This window comes from Elaeis guineensis, chromosome 5, assembly GCF_000442705.2.
Source record: "Elaeis guineensis isolate ETL-2024a chromosome 5, EG11, whole genome shotgun sequence".
Lineage (NCBI taxonomy): Eukaryota > Viridiplantae > Streptophyta > Magnoliopsida > Arecales > Arecaceae > Elaeis > Elaeis guineensis.
Genome location: NC_025997.2, coordinates 66162967 through 66183772, shown reverse-complemented (window position 1 = coordinate 66183772; position 20806 = coordinate 66162967). Strand labels below are relative to the sequence as shown.

Below are 20806 nucleotides of genomic sequence, written 5' to 3'. Positions count from 1 at the left end.
AAATTTCTCAATTTCCAAAGAATTGATTAGAGCTCAATTTTCAACATCTATCCTGGTCCCAAAAGCTCAGGTTTATCATTCTAAAAACTTATCATTGAGCAAAATTCCTTCACTCAAAATTTCAAATTTTTCTGGAATTTATTCACATTTTTCCTGAATTTCTGAACTTCATGAGTCGACCCCCATGAGTCGACTCAATGGCAAACTTGTAAATCCCACAAACTGTCAACGGGTTCATTGTTTTTATAAGGGTTACTGTTTGTGAGACGACTCATCTTCCCATCGTTCTTCTTCCAAAAGCCGTCTTTCCAACTCTTTCTTGCTCCAAATCCAAGGATTTATCTTGAGGCAATTCTCCCTCCTCTCCACCAAAAATCGCCTCCTTGGAAAAGAGATTTCTCGTGCTTTCTCACATTGCTTAGCGCGGTTGAAACGTGCCCTAGCACTTTACCGAACTTCCTAAATCCACTTCTTTTCTCCACCAAAATCCTTCTTTACTCTCTTGTGATCTCTCCTCCACTCAATTCAAGTCTTCTTGTCTGCTACTTTATTGGATATGGCTCCAAAGATGAAACTTCCCCAAAGAAGGAAATCAATCCGTGAGCCTGAGGAATTTGTCCGAAAGAAAAGGCATGCTCAGTCTTCCAGTGTTCCCGATCCAGTTTCAGTACCTGCTCAAGGTCTCTCTCAATCCTCCATAAGCCCCAGTGTAAATCCTCTTTCTGATAGAAAAGTAGAAATCAGAAAAAATATAGATTTTCGGTTCTTTGAGAAAGAAGGCTTTACTTTTGCTACCAAGATCAAAAATCAAGGATGGGAACTCTACTGCTCCCTTAAGGAAGTCACCTATGTTGATCTTGTTAGAGAGTTCTACCAGAACCTAAATTATGGAAATGGGTCAGTGACTTCAACAGTCAAGGGGATTGACATATGCTTGGATTCTAGGATATTGGGAGAAATACTTCAGTTGCCTAGTGAAGGATACTCATATATGGAACTCCCAATTAAAGAAGAAGGGATCAGAATTATCTTAGGAGAAACTTTTTCAGGAAATTTAAACAAATTGGAAGCAAAGCTATTGTCCATTGAGATGAGGGTCCTGCATCAGATTGTAACAAAACTCTTCTTTCCTAGGAGTGGTAGACATGACTTACTGTCTGGCAGAGATGTATGTGTCATGTTTCATGTCATCACTCAGACCCCCCTAAACCTCCCTGCACTTATGATAGAGGCCATGAGAGAAACTTTGAACAGATCCAAGGCACACTTGCCTTATGGTATGGCCCTTACCAGAGTATTCAGGAGGTTTGGAGTTAGCTGTGAGGGGGAGGCACCTACCAAACTCTCACATGTGGACACCTTCAACCAACACAGCCTGCACCGAATGGGAATTACAAAGACTGTTGGTGGTTGGATCAAGGGCTCTGAAGAAAGAGCTGAGGAGAGAGTTGAGGAAAGAGCTGAAGACAGAACTGAAGGCAGAGTAGAAGAAGAAGGTCCATCTTCTCCTGTACATGACTTCAGGGCAGCTTCACCAGATTCCCAGTTCATTCCTGATACTGAGGCTGGCCCTTCTGAGTTTACTAGGATGCCCACACCAGTGTATCAGCCAGAGAGCAGAGCACCTCATTCAGAGTTCAGACTGGCTGACGATCAGATCGAGCATATTTCACAGCGTGTGGCTTCTTTGCTGTCTAGCCAGTGGAGTAGTACTTCTTTTGCACCTGGAGCTACCTCTTCTGATCAGACCATTACTCCCCACATCTCCACTGTGTTTCAGATGATTTCAGATCAGTCCGTCAGGATACAGCAGCTTGAGGACACAGTCTGGAGACTGACTGGCAGAGTTCTTGACTTGCAGGGGCAAGTCCTTGCATTGGCCCATCCCCAGCCACAGGAGTCTACTATTGAGGTCACAGACCTCACTGCAGAGGCTGGCAGGCTCAGAGGAGCACTAGAAGGTGGATATGAATTACTGAGGAAAGAGATCCGAGGATCGAGTGAGCATGCTACCACCCAGTTCACTGCTCTACTTCAATCTGTTTCCAGAGCACTGAACGTACTTGATTCTATCAGACTCATGGTATCAGCCCTAGCATCTCAGCGTTCTCAGCCACCCAGTTCATCTCGTTCTCCTGCTCGTGCCAGAGGCAGACGGGGTAGAGGATGCACTTCTGATCCATCATCTCCTCACCCTATATCTGATGACTCCGATCATTGACCTATCTTGATCATTACTAGATCCTAGGTGTTAGTATTTTGTTCTAGGATCTATACCTCGAGGCCATGTATTGACAATTAGCTGGTTGAATTTTATTTTTAAGAACTATGTATTGAAACAATTATGATATTAATGGAATCATTTTTTACCTATATTTCTACCTCTTTGTAATGATCATATTTTGGTTATATATTTTCTTCTTGTTGAAATATTGTCTTCTCCTTGTTGTTGTTTGCTGTTGATAATTGCTATATTAAGGGGGAGCAAACATCTGTGAAAAACTCTAAAGAGGAAGAAAATAAAGAATATTTCAGAAAAAGAAAAGGAAGAGTTAACTATGTTTGATGATGTCAAAAAGGGGGAGAAATTAAACAAAAACAAAAATTAAAATTAGACAAAAAACAAAACCCTAAATTATGAGAAAAAGGGGGAGAAATTAAACAAAAACAAAGATTGGAAGATTAAAATAAATATTGAAGAAATTAAATAAATATTGGAGAAATTAAACAAAAACAAAGAATGGAAGATTAAAACAAATATTGGAGAAATTAAATAAATATTGGAGAAATTAAACAAAAACAAAGATTGGAAGATTAAAACAAATATTGGAGAAATTAAATAAATATTGGAGAAATTAAACAAAAACAAAGATTGGAAGATTAAAACAAATATTGGAGAAATTAAATAAATATTGGAGAAATTAAACAAAAACAAGGATTGAAAGATTAAACAAAACTTTGAGAAATTTGGTATCGAAATTTGGTATCAGACAGAACTTAAACAAAAAGCCATCCATCAAAAGCAAAATCATAAGTACAATGCAAATAAGTAATTTTTTTATATGCTCTGATATATTTCAAAATTCAAACTTGCTCTGATACATCTTTTGAAATTTTATTCACCTTGATACATCTTAAGAAATTTGTTTTACTCTGATACACCCTACAATTTCTTTTAACTTGCTCTGATACATGATAAAATTTAATCCGATACAGTGTGAAAGTTTCTCTGATAAATTATGACATTTGCTCTAATACAGTGTGAAATTTTCTCTGATATATTATAAAATTTTCTTGCTCTGATACATTATAAAATCTTTTCTAATATCATTGTAAAAATTATTTTTCTTGCTCTGATACATTGCAAAATTTATTTCTCTTCTCTTGCTCTGATATATCTTAAACTCAAAATGATCTAATACCCTTTTCAAATCTTTAAGAAAATGGACAAACTATTTTTGCATTTATATTACATGCCAAAAGAATCATACTCTTTTCAAGCATATACACCTATAATGGATTCTTTTGAAATTAATGCATTAACATAAATATTTTTGTTCAAATATTTTGTCATCATCAAAAAGGGGGAGATTGTTGCTCCTAGATTGATTTTGATGATTACAAAGCAGATTGAAGGGATACAAATAATTTTAAAATGAAAAAGTCCTTATGCTCTTCAAGGGCAAAATCGTAATTTTACTAAAATCCTGATTTGATAGTACCATTTGGTAGAACAAATGATTTGAAATCTATTGGTGAAAATTTCATTGTGTTTGGACTTATATTTTTGAAGTTATGAAGGTTTGAAGTACATGAGTCGACTCATGAGTCAACTCATGGCACTGTGAGCTGATTGGCATGCAAAAATTCTCCTTGGCACGCTAGTTTTCTGGCTTGGCACGACCTGTGAGTCGACCTATGAGTCGACCCACAAGGCATGAGTCGACCCCTGCTAATTTGAGCCAAGAATTTCCAAAAACACATTCTCTGATTTTTGCAACAGAGGTCGACTCATGAGTCGACCCCTGAAGCATGAGTCGACTCATGAGTCGACCCCTGCGACGGGAAATGTCAGCAACGGCTATTTTTTTGCCCGTTTTAATTGCCATTTATGCTTCCTAAAAATCCTCTAACGGCTCTTTATCTACCTAAATTGTTTTCTCTTGCTTCTAATGCTACAAAATGCTTAAAATGATGAAAGAAATTGCAGATTAAATAGCGGATCAAACGTGAAATCAAAAAACGAGAAGAACAGAAGAAAGGATCCGAAATTTGCAAGAAAAAGTCTGAGATCAACGAAAAATCCAAAAAAAAAAAGAGAGAGGATCCACAATATACCAGAGAGATTGTGAAAGAGAAAAGCAAGATCTTTCAAGGAGAGAATTCTTCACGCCTATTGTTTCAACCTTGATCTAGAGATCGTTTCAAAGCTTTCAAGAGATCTTCAATCAACAATCAACCTCTTCTCAAGCATTCAAGCGTTCATCCACTTTGAGAAAATCCGAAAAAGGGGTTCTTCATTTGAGTAAAACTTTTATTGTTATATTCGCTCATTTAAGGAGCTGTTATTGTATTAATCTGTGCTCTAAATTTTCTAACTCTTTGTGAGTTTTTGTTCTTGTTTTTGGAGGATTTCCAAAACAAGGAAAGGTTGATCCGAATCTGAAATCGGAGTGTTTTGGGTTTACTTGTACCCGGGAAACAAGTGATCTAGCTTGGGATAGCTAGTGTCGGAGTTTCCGACGTTTTGTATTCGGGTTGAATACAAAGGATAGTGGATTGAAATTCCCAAGTAGGATCTTGGGGAGTGGATGTAGGTGCAAGGTTAGCACCGAACCACTATAAATCCTTGTGTTTGTGGTGTGCTTTATCGCTTCACTTTATTTCTTTATTATATTCTTGCATTCCTGCTTTAGGTAATTAATATTGAATTAAAGTCTTTGTTTTGATCTTCATAAGTAATCTGTTGGGCTTAAAATTTTTAGAAACCCAATTCACCCCCCCCTCTTGGGTTGCATAGCTGGGCAACAATCATGCAAGGACAAAGCACATCAACATTCGGTATCATCGGATTAGGGAACTTGTGGAGGATGGCAAGGTGGAGCTGGTAAAGGTACACACCAAGGAGAACCCAGCTGATGCACTTACGAAGGTACTTCCACGGGACAGCTTTCAGAGATGTGTTGAGCTGATTCGGCTGATGGACAGAGTGGAGCTGGTTGAGGCCTTGGGACACCAAGGTGGAGATTGTTGTGATCCAGATGGTGTGCCCAAGGCCCAGGGGACCAAGGCTAAGGCCAAGGTCCATCATTCATGAGGGCTTCATGGAGGCTCTAGGGCTAGTTGGGCCCTAGGTTGAAAGGCTGTGGGCCTTTCGGATTCTTGAGGTCTAGGTTATGTGGGCTTCAAGGGACCAACTCTTTATGGGCCAGGTCTGGGCTCAGGATAGGTGAGATTAGGTCGAATCATGGGTGTACATGGGCTTGGGTTAACCTAATCTCCCATAAAGTTGGTCAAGGGAGTTTTGGGTTTGGGTCACTTGACCCTGTGTTTATATATACATGCACTGTATAGGTTTGATTAAGCCGAGGAATACGAAACTCTTTCTCCCAAGTCTCTCTCTCTCTTCTCCCTCTCTCTCCAGCTATTCTCCACGCCCCAGGAGCAAGAAATCCTAGGGTTTCTTGCCGTCAGGTCCATAGAAGGAAAGAAAAGCAAGGGATGCACTAGCCCCTCCCCCTTTGTGCCGCCAACACTTTGTCTCCCCCTCTCTTGCAGCCGCCCAAACATTAGGTCCAGTACCTGGAATCTCTTGAGAAGAGGTTGGTACAAGTTTCTCTCAGATCTGGAGTTGATCTGAGGTCGTTTGAGGCGCGGATGAGATCTCCATCAACAGATCTACAGGAAAGGCTGCAACAGGACAGATCTGTAAGGTCTGGTTCTATCTACCTTCTTCCCTATCTAGAACGTCCCGATTCGAGATTTACGAATTGGAAGACCTCAGTCCAGGTCTGATCTGGTTGGGTATCAGATCTTGAATTTTTTAGAGGTGATCTTAGAGGCGTTCTTCATCTGGAACGAAAGGCTGACGAAGAAGACAGCAACTAGGCTGATTTCATCAAGGATTTTTGATCGAGCCCAGAAGTCTCCAGATTTGTTCGTTGCTAGCAGTTGTGTACACCTAATTCCTAATTAAGTTAGGATTTAAATCAGAATTAAATATGGTTTAATCTGATTTAAATGAACTCCTAGTTGGACTAGGATTACCATTAATTAGGTTGATTGGGTTCAGAGTGTTTGATCTAATCTACATAAGAATCCTAGTTAGACTAGGACTCCATCTCTTCTCTTGCGCCACCTAAGAAACTTCAAGCCCACTCCCACTAATTAATTTTTAGATATTTTTCTATGATATCCACGTCCAAGGAATGTTATCTCACACTACTTATTCTAGAGATTTGAATCAGATTTGATTTGATTCAATATGGAAAGAGATTTGGCTAATTATGGAAAGTGTTTTAGGTTTATCTCCTTTGTTTGAAAGAGTCCCTCTTCACAAGGACTCTTCCCTCTTCTCATGCGCCAACTTCCTCCATCCTTATCCCTTCTTTTTGTCGCCCCTTTTGAGGTTATTTTCATGCTCTCCACGAAATAGATAAGGCAAGGGGCGTCCAAGAGTTGGACGCCCCATGGACTCCTTGTCGATTAGGTCTTTTGACCTAATCTGTCGTATATAAAGTTGCCGCCTCATATGAGATGAAATAGGTAGTCAAAAATTGGTGAAAAATAGATAAAAAAACCAGAGGAGAAAGAGGATGGCATGAGTGGTTTGTGGCGCCAAAATCTTTGGAGGAGAGTCTTCAATCAAGAGATCAAAAGTTGATGTCTTGTAGAGAAAAAAGATAAGAGGAAAGACTGTTTTCTCTCATTGTTTTTCTTTCATATTATTCTCTTTTTGTTTTTTGTGTTTTTTATGTGATAAAATCTGAGAGAGAGAGGATGGAATGGGTGGTTTGAGGCATCAAATTTCTTGGAGAAGAGTCTTCTATCAAGAGATCAAAAGTTGATGTCTTGTAAAAAGAAAAGGCAAGAGAAGATTGTTTTCTCTTATTATTTTCTTTTCAGATTATTCTCTTTATTTTATGTTTTTATATGATAAAAATCTGAAAGAGAGAGGGAAGGCATGGTGAATTTATGCTCTAATTAGTTGGAGCATGGTGATCTAATTTTGGACATGATCTGATCATGTTCTGATGAGAGAAGAAGAAAAGAAGGTCTTCTCTTAAGATTTCTTTTAGAACCTTTCTTCTCCATAAATCATGAGATTTTTCTATGAGAAAAATCAGATATCATAAGATCTGAAAAATTGGGAAATATCTAGAGGTCTTCTCATATCCTAGCATAGAGATGTTCTCGGGACATCAATCGTTGATGTACTGAAAGAGAAGAACTGTCTTCTCTTAGGATCTTTTTTCTTTTACAGATTATTTCTGATTTTAGGGAGGTCAAAGAGTTTGACTTCTCCCTTATTCCTCATATTCTTCATCTCTTAGAATGTCCAAGAGATCTGAAGAATATTTTTTAGATTAACCATCCGGAGGGATCTGCAAGAAGCTAGCACTTCGAGTGGATCTTCGTTCGACGAACCTCCGATTTTATTGCAGCCTAGTATGGATCTCCTGTAGAGGCCGGACGCGTGTGCGGCTCCAAAGGCAACAAAGAAAATTAACTACGGAGTTCTCGACCCGCATGAAGGTAAGAGATCTGATCTCTTTTCTTATCTAGATGTGATCTAGGTTTTAGATCTAAAACTGTTTTAGATCTAGGGTATTGATTTGATCAATACCAAAGCTTTTATTTTCTGATTTATAAATGCAATATGACATGTTATAGATCCTAATTGTAGGATTTAGTAATTTGATTACATGCATTTGTAGATTAAATTGTTTAATTTACATGTTCTGTTGCGTTATATTTCAAAAATATTTTGAAATTCATGCATGAAATCCTGCACCTTTTCCTACAGTACCCATGTATGATTATAGATAAATTTAGTAATAAACTGGGCTGTATCCACTATCTACTGTACTCTACGAAGCTTTTCAATATCCACTAACATGAGGTCAATGCAATGTGCAGTACATGGTGTCTAGTAAATATGCGATCGCTGCTCCATCAGCAACTCGCTAGCGGCTTTATATTGCAGCCCATTATCTATGACGATCTGCACGATATTTTGCTCTCCAATTGAATCAATCACCTCCATCAGTCTAAGGATGTATGCGGTGTCGTGCATCTTATTTGAAACATCAATTAATTTATGAAAAAATATTTTATCATAATATATTAAAAAATTTATGATACTTCATCTAGTATGATCGGTCCAACCGATGACACATCACCGTCAATCCGTATATGGGCTATTTACTCTTGTAAGAAGAGATCCATCTCTCCAACTCTTCTTTATTGCTGTCAAGAAGCTGACCATGGATATCTCAGGATGCTGGAGAATCTACATCAAGATCGACAGTCTGTATTGCTGAAATGGCAGACTGATAGTAAGATTGCCTACTGCATTTGCTGGAATGTGGCTAAAATGAAATCATGATCTAATAGCTCGTCACATATCCTTCTTCTTATCTTTTTCAGCATAGTATCAATCCTTTGCTGTTTTGAATGCTTACTAGGAAAAGCATGTGGATCTACATTATGAATGGTGGCCCCAACTGAAATATCTATGTCGGATCTCCTTCTACTATCAAAAGCCCCTAGCATCAATGAAATATCCCTCGTCCCTTTATTGATTGGCTCCCTGACAGAGGTGGTCCTCCTAAACTCATATGGAGCCGATTCATAGAATGATAGTCCAAATCGCTCTTTATATCTAGCCATCTCCTCCAGTCTATACTGATCATCCAGACTTGCTTGAATGGCAGCTTCAATCTTTGCCTCCTTGTCATATGGAGTAGAGGCCTCTGACTTTCTGAAATGATAAGAAGGTGGTTTTCCAGCTCGACGGTCAATCTCTGTCCTCTTCTCCTTTGTCCTCTTCTTCGTTGCTTTCTGATCAACGAAATATTTCTTCACAAGCTGTCGGACCTCCTGTGGATATTTTCGACAGCCACATTTCGATAACCATTAGCCAAATGCTACTTCAACCTAGTCATCCCTCCTTTGAACTGTCACACCATTTGCATCTCTATTCACGCTATGAATCCTTCTTCTTATTTATTTCTGCAAGTTTAATAAAATACGACAGTTTAATAATTTTTTGATATTATATTTTTTGAATTTAATTTTTTAATAAATTTTTTAATATATATATATTAAAAAATAATTAATAAAAATTAATAATTTTAGTGTCATCATGTAGATCATCTAATGATCTACAACATATAATGAAATCATATCAAAATCATAAATTTTGGCATGATTTTTTTTATTTTTTTACTTTTTAGCAGTTATTGGCCAAAAAAAAATGAAAAAATAAAATATTTAGAGGCAGAAGGAAGGATTACCTTACTTTCGATCAAAATTTGTCACTTTATCGAAAGAGTTGTGAAATTTTTTCTGAATTTTTCCTTATGTTTTTTTTTTTTGGAGCCCGTCGCACCCGTCATTGAACTTTGAGAACCTAAGAGTCTGCTCTCGGGTTTCTAAGGGTCTCAGGCTGAAGGGAGACAAAGCCACCCCCCCCCGGGGCCCCCCACCCCCTACTCCTCCCCCCCCACCCCCAACCCTCCCCTCCACATGATGTTGTTAGTATGGCTCGATTCCAAGCTGTATCAACCTGAACCAAGTGGAATCGCTCGGTTTCGAGCGGTTCGACAGCGAACCGCACCGAACTGGCTCGGTTCGGTGCGGTTTGGTTCATTTACCAAAAATAGAGGGTGAACCGCATCGGTTTCCCCTCGGTTCAGTTCAGTACGCTCCGTACCAGTCGGTTCGGGCCGGTATGGAAAACCCTGATTATGAGTCTTGCAATCAATTGAGGAAATGGCTTGAGTATCCAATATCTGAACCAGAAGTTGGTAGGCAAGATCAACCTCTGATGCTTCTTGGAAACAAGTTACCAAAAATCATGTGTTTAAAATGTTGTCCAAGAAGTTGATGTCGATGAATTGCAGACCAGAGAAAGGCAAAAAGTGCAATAAACATTGACCGTGGTCTGGTTACAGTTTAAAATAAAATAATCCAAAATTAATTGATACCCCCTGGCCACTTGACAGAAAAGTCTGGAAAATGATTTCCCTCTGTTCTTGAAGTCTAAAGAACAAAAAAGGACTAATATCTAGCCCAATAGATGGATGATGAAATGCTTGTGAAGCAGGAGATGATGAAATGTTTGTGAAGTAGGAAGGGCTGTAGCTTCAGTCTCCATAAATAGATGTCCTGTTGTAACTCAATTCCATAACCATCCGAAGTTATTTTGGTTCAGTTTCATCAACCATTCACCATCTAATGCTATTTGAGATAAGATGTGCTAGAGGCCTCAAGAAAGTCTCAATGCTTCTAAGACTGCTGAAAGCCACGTTTGTGAGTCAACTTAAGCTAATCAGTATTAAAGTTTGCTGGAGTCGGATTGTCAGCATAATGAACTGATTTTTGAGCAAAAGCATAATGAAATGGTTGCAACAATATTTAAGTATATAGAGAGGCATGGTAAAGCAAAAGCACTGTTAAATGGCTACCCCAATATGTAAGTATACACAGAGGACTTTGCATGCATACCTACATGCATGCATATATAGATGCAAGCATGCATGCATATAGATATGCCAACAGGTGCATTTTGAGATCACAAACCTTGATTGACATTTATGGTTATTGTGCATCATCTCTTATGATTACAAACCTTGTTTTAAGTCAGATTTCCACATTATGGAGGTATATAGTCTTTAGTTGGTGTCTTCTCACTGTGTGAGAGCATGATTGTGTCTACCTGCTGCATCTATTTTCATTATTAGGGAAAGGCTAGATGGTATTGTTTATGGTTATGGTTGTGGTGCTGCTTGTTTAATTTGCTAATAATTGCCATGCACTGTCTCTTATGATTTTGATTCATCTCATGTCTACAGATGTGGATCTTAGGGAACCCAATAACAATAGAAGGTTCTGAATTCTCTAACACAAGGGCTATCTACATCTGTAATCATGCATCGCCTGTAGACATTTTCCTCATCATGTGGTTGATTCCAAAGGGTACCGTAGGCATAGCTAAAAAGGAGGTTAGTGATATATACTCATTCAACTCCTATAATTTCCTAAATCCATTTGCTTTTAATTTCAGTATGATCTCATGTGTCAGGATATCCTCAAATCTGTTAGTAATTTTTGAAGGAAACATGAAAAAAAAGAACTCCAAGCACCATGAGTTTCAATCTGAATATTGTGAACAACTGCATGTTTTAATTGTGCAGATCATTTGGTACCCACTCTTTGGGCAGATTTATGTATTGGCAAACCATCTGCGAATAGACCGGTCCAACCCATCTGCCGCCATTGAGTCAATTAAAGAGGTTATCTTTGCGTCTAACAGCCATATCTTTTTCACCATGTCTTTTTATATGATTCTTATTGAATTTTCATTCTTGAGCTCAGACATCACAAGCAATTGTCAAGAAAAACTTATCGCTGATCATTTTTCCAGAGGGTACTCGATCGAAAACAGGAAGGCTGCTTCCATTTAAGAAGGCAACTATCATAACATGCTTGTATATTTGTGTGTTTATCCATTTTATTTTTCTGCATGTGCTTCTCATCTCTTCATTTTCTGTTGCAGGGTTTTATTCACATAGCACTTCAGACACGGTTGCCGATAGTTCCAATGGTGCTGAGGGGTACCCATCTAGCTTGGAGAAAAAACAGTTTGCGAGTCAGACCAGCACCTCTCACAGTGAAATACCTCCCACCCATAAAAACTGATGATTGGGAAGCAGAAAAGATCAATCATTACGTCGAAATGATACATGCCTTGTATGTGGATCACCTGCCGGAGTCTCAAAAACCTTTGGTATCGAACGGGAGGGATGCCGGCGGAAGGTCAAATTCATGAGAATAGGTTGCCTTATGTATCATGTTGGTTATTATATGCAGCAACATGACAAGCATATTTGTGAATTATTTTAGAAATATGTTTGTGCCTTCTTTCTTTCACCAGTACCATCATGTGGAATAAAGAAACTTGGACGCTTTATGATGTGTGTGGTAGACCAAATGGCAGCCAGCATCAATGAAGAGAATGGGGGACTGGGACACGGTAAAACCACAGTTCCAATGTGATACCTCAATTCAATTTGACCCAGCTCATTTCAAATAGTAGCCAAATAAAGTCTGTATGGATTTTAAAGTATTTAAAAAAAAAAAAAAAAAGGGAGGAAGAAGATTTCATCAGAAGTCTTCTTCTCCGATGGGAATCGGGGTGGAACCAAAGAAACTCTAAGCTCTATTATGCGGGGAGGTGTCCCTCTTCTTTGAACACCCATCGGTGATATCCCTCCATCTCTCGCCATCATTCTCCCCCTATTGTGCCTTTTATTTGTGAGTGGGTCTGTTCATTGAAAAATCATCATCAAGTCCTTGGAGAGGGTGCATGAGTGAGAGACAAGAGGGGTCTGTCAGAAACAAGGTAAGATCTTTCAAATCGCTTTTCTCCCAATCCCTTTTATGAAAAATTTATGAAAAAAATTGGATCTTAGTATGCCTTGGCTATGATTTCAAACGGTTATAGCTAAAAAATTTATGAAAAAAATTGGATCTTAATATGCCTTGTCTTTGCCGTCTATGTTGTCTTGATTTATGGTGTCATTCAAAGCCATTGATCATCGGACCAGGGATCGTGGGTTGCACCATCATGGGCTGCATTCTCGGCCATCATCTTCTGATAAAGCTAAATCTTTTTAGCTCGGGAAAGAAGCAGATTTAGGAATCCCTTTTAGTTTGGGAAAGAAGCAGATTTAGGAATCTCTATTTTCACTATTTTAATATTGGTTTTTGGGATTTTTCGATGATGATAGCTGTCGTCGGTCGTTGAGCGAGGGATGCTTGATTGCATTGTCATGATTTGCAACCTTGGCAATGGCTGTCATGGCTTTGAGCCATTGATTCCGGTGAAAGGTCGGGGAAGTATGTCCCCTGTTCCACCAACGAAGAAGAAAGAAAAAGAAAGAAAAAAAGAAAAAGAAAGAAAGGAACAAAAACTTTCGCTCTCTAATTTTTCTTTCTTTAGTTTCTCTCTTTATGATTTTTTCTCTCTCGATTATTTCTCTCTCCTCTAATTTTTGCTCTCCACTTGATTTATGAACTCAATGAAGGATTTTTGGCCCTATCACTTCGAATTTGATTTAATCTAGATGCTAAACTTTGAACCACCTTATTCGTCAAGTAGCATATCCATACCATCTGAGTTTTTATTGAGATGTATAAGATTCGATCTTTATTGATCTCTGTTGAATCTTTGTATCTTTGATGATCTTGATTGAATAAAAATATTTGATCGAACTCTAATTATGGGACGATATACCAATCTTCATTTTGACTCTTGTTAGACAATACTAATTTGATCATCCTTGACATATGTTAAACCACCTATGTTCTAATTGAATTTTGATCGGATGAAATTGAATAATGAGACTAACTGAGACCATTGGATGTGACTACCATCATTCTATCTTTTTTAATTATTCGTATTCTTTCTAATTATTAGACTTGATTCTATATAGGATTGTGGATGTCTGACAATGGGATACTGCGATATGATCTATGAATTGAAAATTTTGAAAAGAATATTTTTAGAATTATGTGGGTTTATTGGAATACATATAAGGTAAGCAATATTTCACCTTTACTAAATTTATCTGATAAATTATAAATTAATAAATTGATAAGTTTTTGAATTGTATTATTTTATGATGTGAATGTGATGCAAGATATAAGAATATTGAAAAATTCTTTTACTTTCTAAATGATTATGATGACACGTGATCAAGATGAATCATCTGATTTGATTGATATTTTATTATTTATCTATATTATTGTCAAATAAGATATAAAACTAGATGATGATATGAATACCGAATAAAATATGGAATTAGATGATGATATGAATTATCCACCTAGCTTTGTAAAGAACTATGTCGCAAAGCAAATATGTGACATGTTGCTAGCACATCTGTAAAAAACCACTAGTAGATTCACAGTTCCTATAAATTATGCTGTAAGATGATATATAGCATGCTGCAAAATGATATGCAGCACGCCACAAGATGATATGCAGTAGGCTACAAGATGACATATAGTCGATCGTAAGTTGACATGTAGTCTGCCATAAGATGATACATGGCCCACCGTAAGAAGATATGCAATATTATGACCTTGTCACCATAAAAAATGTGGTCATAGCTTAAGGTTGACAAGAAGAACCTAAGAATTTGATGTAATTGTGATTTATGAACTTAAGGTATATGAATTGAAATCCTATGTATGAATACTTGATACTATTTTACATTAAGATATGAATTTTGAATCGACCTACTTATGATGTTACTTTGATTGACATATATAAAATATTGCATGATTTACTTAGTTAAAGATATTCATTGCTTACTAGGCTGTCTAGCTCATTACCTCCTATTTTACTGCTTTTACAGATCTTGAGAACTACGATGATATGGAAATATGTATGGGAGAGTGATTAGAAGCACAGTCTCAATAATTTTATTTTGGATTAAAAATTGATTTAATTTGATGTAAGACCTTTCGAATATCATTAAATTTATTAAGATGTTAAAGTTGAAATTTAAATGACTAAATTTAAACTTAACCTATTGAATTAATTATATTCATTGTTGCTGTATGATAGCATAATGAGATGTTTTGCATGCTTGTGAAATTTTTTTTTTATGAGTATGCAATAGTTGCCATGATCCCTAGTGTTGGAGTATGATCCTGGCTCCTCCCACGGACCTTGGGTGCAGTGGAACTAGCAACGAACAAATCTGGAGACTTCTGGACTTGATTGAAGGCCCTTGATGAAATCAGCCTGGTTGCTATCTTCTTCGTCAGCCCTTCGTTCCAGATGAAGAATGCCTCTGAAATCACCTCTAAAAAATTCAAGATCTGGTACCCAACTAGATCAGCCTGGACCGAGGTCTTCCAATTCGTAGATCTCGAATCGGGGCATTCTAGATAGGGAAGAAGGTAGATGGAGACAGACCTTACAGATATGTCCTGCTGCAGCCTTTCTTGTAGATCTGTTGATGGAGATCTCACCCGCACCTCAAACGACCTCAGATCAACTCCAGATCTGAGAGAAACTTGTATCAACCTCTTCTCAAAGGATTTCAGATCCTGAACCTGATGCTTGGGCGGCTGCAAGAGAGGAGGGGAGCAATCTGGTTGGCGGCTGCAAGGGGGAAGGGGCTAGCGCCTCCTTGCTTTTCTTTCCTTTTTAGGACCTGACGGCAAGAAACCCTAGGATTTGTTGCTCCTGGGGCATGGAGAATGGCTGGAGAGAGAGGGAGGAGAGAGAGAGAGACTTGGGAGAAAGAGTCTTGTATTTTTTTGGCTTAATCAAACCTATATACAGTACATGTATATATAAACACAGGGTCAAGTGACCCAAACCCAAAACTCCCTTGACCAACTCTATAGGAGATTAGGTTAACCCAAGCCCATGTACACCCATGACTCGACCTAATCTCACCTATCCTGGGCCCAGACCTGACCCATAAAGAGTTGGTCCCTTGAGGCCCACATAACCTAGACCTCAAGAACCCGAAAGGCCCACAGTCTTTCAACCTAGGGCCTAACTAGCCCTAGGGCCTCCATAAAGCCCTCATGAATAATGGACCTTGGCCTTAGCCTTGGTCCCTTGGGCCTTGGGCACACCACCTGGATCACAACAATCTCCACCTTGGTGTCCCAAGGCCTCAACCAGCTCCACTCTGTCCATCAGCCGCATCAGCTCAACACATCTCTGAAAGCTGTTCCGTGGAAGTACCTTCGTAAGTGCATCAGCTGGGTTCTCCTTGGTGTGTACCTTTACCAGCTTCACCTCACCATCCTCCACAAGCTCCCTGATCCGATGATACCGAATGTCGATGTGCTTTGTCCTTGCATGATAGACTGAGTTCTATGCTAGTAGAAGTGCACTCTGACTGTCACAGTGCACTCTAATGGCCTCCTGAGTAAGGCCCATCTCCGTCAATAAATCCTTCAGCCAAATTGCCTCCTTAGCTGCTTCTGTTAGCCCAATATACTCCGCCTCTGTAGTGGATAGGGCCGTGATAGGCTACAGACTCGATCTCCAAGAAATAGGACCTCCATACAGGCTAAAGATGAAGCCTGTCGTAGACCTCCGGGTATCCACATCTCCACCAAAGTCTGCATCTACATAACCGCCAATCAGCCCCTGAGCCTCCCTGGACATGTCAGAGTATCCCACTGCACCTCTTCGCTGTCCGTAGTAGATGCCAACTCCAACTGAACCCGTCAGGTATCTGAATATGCACTTCAGAGCTCTCTAGTGCTCCCTGCCAGGCTGCGCCATGAACCTGCTAACCTGACTTACTGCATGAGCGATGTCTGGCCTACAACAGACCATCGCATACATCAAGCTCCCAACTCCTGAAGCATAAGGAACCTTCTCCATCTCCTGAGCCTCCACCTCAGTTTGTGGCGCCATGGTCTTCGAGAGTCTGAAGTGACCGGCAAGTGGCAGCTCCAACGGCTTTGCTCCCTTCATCCCGAACCTCTCTAAGACCTTCTGTATGTAGCCCCCCTGAGATAGATGCAACACCCTCTGGGCTCAGTCTCTGAAAATCTCCATGCCTAGGATCTTCCTTGCAGGATCCAAATCCTTCATCTCAAACTTTTGAGATAAGGATGCCTTTAGATCCTACACAACCTTCCTACTCTTGCATGCTATAAGCATGTCATCCACATACAAGAGTAGGAACACCCTAGAACCATCCTCAAGAGACTGAACATAAACACAGGGATCAAACACGTACTTGGAAAGTCCAATGCTGCGCACATAGGAGTCGAACCGCTTGTACCATTGCCTCGATGATTGCTTCTGCCCGTACAGCGATTTTTGCAACAAACAAACCTTTTCCTCTGATCCTGGATCCCTGAAATCGGGTGGGTGCTCCATGTAAATCCTCTCCTCTAAATGCCCATGGAGGAATGCCGTCTTGATATCCATCTGCTCCAGCTCTAAATTCTGAGCTGCTACAATGCTCAGCAACACTCTGATGGAAGTATGTCTGACGACGGGAGAGAAGACCTCACTGAAGTCGATGCCTTCCTTCTGGTTGTATCCCTTGGCCACTAACCTCGCCTTGAATCTGATACCTCCCTGCTCTGAAGGCCCTTCCTTGCGACTGTAGACCCATTTGCAGCCAATGGGCCTCTTCCCCTATGGCAATTACACCAATCGCCACATCTGGTTCTTGTGGAGAGACTACATCTCCTCGGACATCGCCTGGACCCACCGCTCTCTGTCCTGGCTCTCAATAGCCTCCTGATACGTATATGGGTCTCCATTCACTGTCATCAGGGCATATGACAGCGTCTCCTCAAAGTTATATCGGTCCGATTGCCTGATGGTCCTCTTGGGCTTGTGTAGGGCAACATCGATATCAATCCTCGATCCAGCTCGCTCCTGCTGGATCTCTCTGCCTCGATCATCCATCCGAGTCCTCTCCACCTGTGGAGACACCTTAGGTAGGTTCTCCACCTGAATGTCATGTCCTCCCGTAGTACCTGCAAGAGGCAAAATCAAAGAGGTAAGCTGTCCAGCAGCGCCCTGCTGGACCTCCTCCTGCTCCTGCTGCTCCTCCACGCCTGCTCGTCTCTGTAGGACTGACTCCTCATCAAAAGTCACATCCCGACTAATGATGACCTTCTTTTCCAAGGAATCCCACAGCCTGTATCCCTTGACTCCTCGCGGATAGTCTAGAAACATCGCCTTGCGTGATCTGGCGTCTAGCTTGCTCTGCTCACCAGCTCCAATGTGCACAAAGGCCATGCACCCAAATACCCATAGATGGCCCAGCCCAACTATCCTCCCAGACCACACCTCCTCTGGAAGCCTGCCATCCAACCTGGTGTGAGGTGACCGATTGACCAAGTAACCCTCTGCGTCAACTGTGTCAACCCAGAACACCTTTGAAAGCTCTGCCTGCAGCCTCATGCATCGTGCCTTTTCCAGAAGTATTCTGTTCATCCTCTCGGCCATCCCATTCTGCTGTGGAGTCTCCTTAACTGAGAAGTGTCTCCTGATCCCACACTCTTCACAGTAGTCCTGAAACTCTCTACTGGTGTACTCTCCGTCATTGTCTGACCTCAGACACTTCACGCTCCTCCCCTGCTCCTTCTCCACCTCAGCTCTCCAGATCTTGAACTTGGTGAAGACCTCTGACTTCTCTCTCATGAAATAAATCTAGAGTTTCCTTGAAAAATCATCAATCAGGGTCATGAAGTATCTGGCCCCATTCCTAGCTAAAACTGGGGTTGGTCCCCACAAATCCATGTGTACTAATTCCAGAGGGGCTGCACTGCGGGCTGTACTGATGTTGAACTGAACTCTCCTCTACTTTTCCATCTGGCAAGGCTCACAGATCTCTCCTGTAGCACCATCCTCCAGATCAGAGATGAGTCCTCTCCTGCTCAACTCCCTCAGCCCCCTGTCACCCTGTGGCCTAGGTGGTAGTGCCACATCCTGTAAGTCCCCTGCTGGTCCTGTGCTACAGCTGCTTCATCAGACTCTCCGGTCACCACAGATTTCTCCATGCGATAGAGGTTATTGTCCAACCTCCTGCCTCTCATCACTACCATAGCTCCATTGGAGATGTTCAGTACTCTGCTTCTAGCCCTACTGCTAAAGCTGTATCCACTGCGCTCCAAGTAGCCTAGTGACATCAGATTCTTTTCCAGCTCCGGGATGTGCTTTACATTTATCACTGTCCTCACAATCCAATCAAACATCCTCACCCTGACTGTCCCTATCCCAGCCACCTTGCAAGGATGATTGTCGCCTAGAGTCACTGATCCCTCATCTGTCTTGGTGTATGTCGTAAACCAAGACCTGTGTGGTGTGTAGTGATGTGAGCACGCAGAGTCTAGTGTCCACTCCGCTGTGTAATGCCTGTGACCATCTGATACCACAAGTAGATCATCCTCCACCTGCTGCCCACCAACTGCACTCACTGATTCTGAGCCACTTCTTTCTCCCTTCTTGCTCTTCCATAGTGGACATTCTCGCTTGAAGTGCCCGAACTCGTTGCACTTGAAGTATTTCACCTCTTTCTTTCCCTTCCTGGACTTGGATCGCCCCTGGACTTGCTTCTGCCTCTGCCTCTACCTGTCCTCTCCCCTACTGCCAAACCCTCCTGGGGAGCCTGATCTCTGGTCAACTTTTTCCTTTGCTCATTAGACCTCAGCACCGAGACTATGTCCTCATATTCCAGATTCTCTTTGCCGTAGAGCAGTGTAGTCACCAAAGAGTCATATGATCCTGGCAGCGAACACAAAAGCAACAGGGACTTGTCCTCCTCATCCAGCTTCACCCCGATATTCATCAACTCCGTGCACAACTGGTCGAACCTCTGAATGTGGCCAATCACATCAGATCCCTCTTGCATCCGAAGACTGTACAACCTCTTCTTCAACATCAGCTTATTGCACATATTCTTCCCCATATACATGGTGTGCAACTTCGACCAAAGGCCCTTCGGGGTCTTTTCTTCCAGCACCGAATACAATGCCCCCTCCGCCAAACATCCTCTGATCACCGAGCATGCTTTCTTCTCCAACGATGCCCACTGTCTATCTGTCATTCCCTCAGGCTTCTCATCCAAAGCCTGATCCAGATCTGCTTGCACCAGAAGATCCTCCACTTGGATTTTTCACATAAAAAAATTTTTCTTGCCATCAAACTTCTCGAAATCGACCTTCATATTGCTGCCCATGACTGGATCCAAGCCAAACAAGCAATATAAAATTAAGAAGTGTAGAATATACCTTGATGGTATCTTGCTGAAAATTTTCAGCACTTGGGATCCTCAACTTCTCGAGATCTAAGGCCCTTGACGAAATCAGCCTGATTGCTGTCTTCTTCGTCAGCCTTTCATTCCAGATGAAGAACACCTCTAAAATCACCTCTAATGTTGTTTCCTAGATTGATTTTGATGATTACAAAGCAGTTAAAGGGGTACTGATATTTCTCACTTGAAAAAAGCCTTTTTTGCTCCTCAAGGGCAAAATGGTAATTTTACCCAAACCCTGATTTGATGATATCAAAAGATAGAACAAAAGATTTGTGATCCAATGATGAAAATTTTATTAATTTTAGACTTGTATGTTGAAAGATATGCATGATTGAAAATCATGAGTCGACTCATGAGTCGACTCATGGCACATGAGATGACTGGCATGCTGAATTTCTTGGCTGGCACAGACTTGGCAAATCCTGTGAGTCGACCCATGAGTCGACCCCCAAGGCATGAGTCGACTCATGAGTCGACCTCTACGGGTCTTTTTGCCAGTTTTGCAGAACAATGAATCCTGTTCACTTCTGTGACGTTTTTCCACAGAGGTCGACCCATGAGTCGACCCCCAGGCATGAGTCGACCCATGTGATGGGATTTCTCCGCAACGGCTAGTTTTTAACCCATTTTAAGTGCTTTTAATGCTCATTTAATGCGATCTAACGGTTCTTTTTCAGCTTAGAATGTTTCCCTCTATTTCTTAAAGCTATAAAAGGAACAAAAAGGTGAAAAACAAAGGAGAGAACAAAAAGAGA

The 20806-nt window shown here is 40.7% G+C and overlaps 1 protein-coding gene across 3 annotated transcripts in view; it reads left to right on the top strand.

Moving 5' to 3' along the window:
- LOC105035151 (1-acyl-sn-glycerol-3-phosphate acyltransferase) overlaps positions 1-12199 on the top strand; it is a 44584-nt gene extending 32385 nt beyond the window's left edge. For all 3 annotated transcript variants that reach the window (XM_010910593.3, XM_010910594.3, XM_073257949.1), the window contains 4 exons: positions 11079-11228; positions 11421-11519; positions 11602-11694; positions 11783-12199. In XM_010910593.3, coding sequence (XP_010908895.1) covers positions 11079-11228; positions 11421-11519; positions 11602-11694; positions 11783-12055 — 615 coding nt within the window. In that variant the 3' untranslated portion in view covers positions 12056-12199. The remainder of the gene's footprint in view (positions 1-11078; positions 11229-11420; positions 11520-11601; positions 11695-11782) is intronic.
- The last annotated feature ends 8607 nt before the right edge of the window (positions 12200-20806 follow it).